This window comes from Priapulus caudatus, unplaced genomic scaffold, assembly GCF_000485595.1.
Source record: "Priapulus caudatus unplaced genomic scaffold, Priapulus_caudatus-5.0.1 Scaffold92, whole genome shotgun sequence".
In the NCBI taxonomy this organism is placed as follows: domain Eukaryota; kingdom Metazoa; phylum Priapulida; class Priapulimorpha; order Priapulimorphida; family Priapulidae; genus Priapulus; species Priapulus caudatus.
The window spans coordinates 213,237-215,042 of record NW_014577153.1 but is presented as its reverse complement, the minus strand read 5'-3'; the positions used below and the strand labels follow the sequence as shown (position 1 = coordinate 215,042).

Genomic DNA, 1,806 nt, shown 5'->3' with positions numbered 1-1,806 from the left:
TGCTACCACCACACAAAATCATAGACCCTTCGGAATTTCCAGTGAGACGCGCCACAGTGGATCTATCGATAAATCCCACAGGATACGTCACAGTGGATCCATCGATAAATCTCACAGGAAGTGCTGCAGTGGATCCATCGATAAATCCCACAGGATACGTCAAAGTGGATCCATCAATAAATGCCGCGGCGGGGCAGTTACCCTGACGGTGACAATGTTGGAGTGCTGAGCCTTCAGCAGCGTGTTGATCTCACGCAGCGACGTGATCGGGAAGCCCTCCTTCTCCTTCTCCATCTTGAGCCGCTTGAGCGCGACTATCTCTTCGGTCTTCTTGTCGCGGGCGCGGTACACGACGCCGTACGTGCCCTCCTCGATGCGATTCAGACAGTTGAACTCTTCGACGCTCCGACAACCCTGCGGCAAGACACACGAGAGACGACGTTGTTGCGAGATCAGAGACAATGCGCAGAGGCAAAAAACACGAGATGAGAGACGACCCATTGGGGTAAAAAAGAAAACGCACGACGGAAGACAATGGCGTCACAGTAACAACACTGAGCGACAAAATTTCGATCACAATTTGAGTCAATCACATCCCCTAATTATATATTAGTCGTGCTATCGACAAAATGTATAGGAGTTCTCATTTGAAGTAATCTGACTAGAGTTGCATGGGCCGTTAGCATTTTGAAATGGATGTGGTTATCTTAAATGACATGTCTAGAATACAAAGTAATAAAAAAAACAATGAAAACCACGAAAAATCATTAGGGAAAGCCGTCGGCCACGACGGACGACCACAGTTAAACCCGCCCAACCGGGTCACTAAAAACAAACATCGATTGTCCTTTATAGACAGGTGTCCTTTCTGTAGAGGTGCTTGCTAACACGGATTTGACCGCAGTCGGCAGTGAGATTTCTACCTGGAGCGTAGCTGCCTCGTTGCTTCGTGACGAGCGCGAGGCCGCACCTCCTACATCTGCCTCACTCTCACCTGTATCGCAGGGTAGTAGTCGGGAAGCTCAGGTCGAAGTTCAACGGGCGACGGCGGTGGCGTCTCCGCCTCGAGCACGTCCTGTTGGTCGTCGTCATCCTCCCTGTCGGACAGCGACAGGCTGCCCTCCGACTCATCCGTGTAGAACTTATGTGCGACCTCGGCACCTGCAGTGATAGACAGTGCTACGACGTGCGCGGAATGAGACCATCTGCCTGCAGTGATCGACCGGCAGCTCTAGCCAGTCGGCGATGCGATAAGGGCATTCCGAAAAATACTGTTTCGACTTGAAGGGACGCAAAGGTTGAAAGTTTGGCACACGCACGTAAAAAACACATGTAAGATGCTCTAGTTCAATCAACATAGTTAACATAGTCATTGCTACCTGATTAACAAGACACGTTGTGATTTTTGCGTGTTTATTTCCTAGTCGTTAGTCACTTATCGATATACAGGGCCTGAAATTCAGATTTTTCTGCCCCGTTTTTTTTTACCAGCCCTCACCATAATTGACCATTCCTCACAAATTTTTTTTCTCAAAAACAAAGATAAGACTGTTTTATTGACTCTTGCTTGTCCGAAAAATGTTGTAGCATGCAGCATCGCATAGTAACTCTTGAACAGACTAACGCAGATCGTGAATGACGTCCGAAGTGCTTTTGTTAATGACAATGTCATGTTTCACGCTTGCATTCTTGATTTCAAATTTGTAAAATGTTGATAAATTATGGTGTGATATCCTTCAGGTAAAACAGTATTGTAGGTCCTTTGCTCATTAATGCTATAAATAATGAAAATGTCAATGACACTGT

General features: G+C 46.9%; 1 protein-coding gene across 8 annotated transcripts in view; it reads right to left on the bottom strand.

Moving 5' to 3' along the window:
* The window catches only part of LOC106804905 (cyclin-dependent kinase 11B-like), a 24,845-nt gene that overhangs the window by 8,441 nt on the left and 14,598 nt on the right, over nucleotides 1-1,806 (bottom strand). For all 8 annotated transcript variants that reach the window (XM_014806295.1, XM_014806302.1, XM_014806299.1 and 5 more), the window contains 2 exons: nucleotides 995-1,161; nucleotides 202-414 (listed from right to left, as the gene is read on the bottom strand). In XM_014806295.1, the coding sequence (XP_014661781.1) occupies nucleotides 202-414; nucleotides 995-1,161 (380 nt within the window). The remainder of the gene's footprint in view (nucleotides 1-201; nucleotides 415-994; nucleotides 1,162-1,806) is intronic.